We start from the raw sequence: 1,834 nt of genomic DNA on the forward strand, positions 1-1,834 counted from the left end.
GTGACCCCAGGGCAGGACCCGGCCCTTGGCCTTGTTGACCCTCACCCAGTTGGGCTGGGCCCATGGCTCCAGCCTGGCCAGGTCCCTCTGCAGAGCCCCCCGCCCCCCCAGCTCGGGGTCACCTGCAAACTGGCTGGGGGTGCCCTCGATCCCCTCGTCTGTGTTGTTGATAAAGATGTTAAAAAGACCGGCCCTAGAACTGAGCCCTGGGGGACACCACTCGTGACTGGCCTCCAACTGGATTTAACCCCATTCACCACAACTCTCTGGGCTCAGCCACCCAGCCAGTTTTTTACCCAGCGAAGAGTACCCCCGTCTCGGCCATGAGCCGCCAGCTTCTCTAGGAGAATGCTGTGGGACACAAAGGCACTCCTGGCAGGAGTTAGTGGCACTGGGATGATTAAAGTCCTCATAAAAATAGGAAATGGCACTTCTGGAGACCTCCAGCGTACCGAGGCATGGGAGCAGTAGCCCACCCTACCCTCAGACACCCCCAGTGCAGTTTGGAGAAGGTGACTCCAGCAGAGTTTCTCCTGAGCAGAAGCCCCTTCCTACCTTCTATGTGCTCCACCAGGAGAGGGACCCGCTTGCTCCAAAGCTGGTCCAGCGCGGGGTGGACGCTGTAATGCAACGCGTTCAGCAGCCGCAGGGCAGCCGGCCCCCGGCAGTCTCCTGCGTACGGCTGCGAAGATACAACCTGAAAGGTTGGGGATGGAACGACGGGCGTTAGCGCAGAGAACGTCACTGCCAGGCGGCGAGAAACACGCGACACGGCACAGGAACGCAATGCCGGGAAGCGATGGATCGCTACACCTCACAGGAACTACAGCTCCCTCCTTTTGCTCCCCGCCGACAGAGAAATGCTGCCAGGAGAGAACCCTGGAGTCATCCCTGGGCACAGGGGAGCAAACGCCAGCCCCCACGCCCCCGTAAGAGCGGCCGGAGGTCTGCACGGCCGCACACCCCACTTGGGCAGCTCTGGGTGTCTAAAGAGGGAGTCTGAGCTTTGTCAGCCCAGACGGGGACGCTCCTGCGTGCGGAGGGGATGGGGGTGCCCCCAATCCGCGCAGTCCTGGATTCGGGCACCTCCACATGGACCAGTGGGGTGAATTGGGGCACCCACCCTGCCCGTTTGCTGGGGCCAGCTGGGTGCAGCGCAACACAAGCTGCCCCTTCTCTTGGTCCATCTGGGACAGGGGAGGGAGGGGGCTTGCTTTGGAGGCGCCAGCGACCAGGGAAAGGAAGAGCTCTGCCTCCAGGCCACTTACCAGCAGCCGCGTGGTTAGAGCGTAGGGCGAAGGAAGATTGGCTGCAAAGAGAAGGGAAAAAAACGTAAGACAGCATCTCCCACTGAGCACCCACGAAGCACCCAGCACGCGCCTGGCTGCAGGCGAGACCCCGGCACGCACGGCCCCGTGCCCGTCGGGGGAGGCCGGCACTGACCGTTCAGGTCGTAACGGACAAGGGACGCGTTTTCTCCCTCCTCTTGCTTCTTCGTGGCCAAACACATGAGGCTCTTGCAGAGCGGGGTCAGGGCGTTGGTGAACTGTATCGGGGTGACAAACTCCAGGAGGTACGGCCACAGAACCTGCCGGGAGAAGGGGAGCATGGCCCTCGCCCTGCCTGCTGGCACAGGGCACCCGGCAAGAGCCCGGCTGCGGGATGGAGACCCTGCACCAGGGCATGGGACCGAGAGGGGGAGATGCCAGGCCAAATGCCTTTTGCTGATGGGGAGGATCCCCGAGCCCCCTTAGGCTGTGCTACTGTTCAGGAAGGCAGGGGTATCCGCTGCCTGCGCCCGACCCCAGCAGCAGGAAGCTCCATCCCCAGGGCT

At 62.8% G+C, this 1,834-nt stretch overlaps 1 protein-coding gene across 1 annotated transcript in view; it reads right to left on the bottom strand.

Moving 5' to 3' along the window:
- MROH1 (maestro heat like repeat family member 1) overlaps positions 1 to 1,834 on the bottom strand; it is a 58,342-nt gene that overhangs the window by 34,660 nt on the left and 21,848 nt on the right. Inside the window, exons 14-16 of the mRNA XM_035889841.1 lie at positions 1,444 to 1,655; positions 1,269 to 1,309; positions 556 to 697 (exon numbers count right to left, since the gene is read on the bottom strand). Coding sequence (XP_035745734.1) covers positions 556 to 697; positions 1,269 to 1,309; positions 1,444 to 1,655 — 395 coding nt within the window. The remainder of the gene's footprint in view (positions 1 to 555; positions 698 to 1,268; positions 1,310 to 1,443; positions 1,656 to 1,834) is intronic.

This window comes from Egretta garzetta, unplaced genomic scaffold (genome assembly GCF_000687185.1).
Source record: "Egretta garzetta isolate BGI_Z169 unplaced genomic scaffold, ASM68718v1 scaffold932, whole genome shotgun sequence".
NCBI lineage: Eukaryota > Metazoa > Chordata > Aves > Pelecaniformes > Ardeidae > Egretta > Egretta garzetta.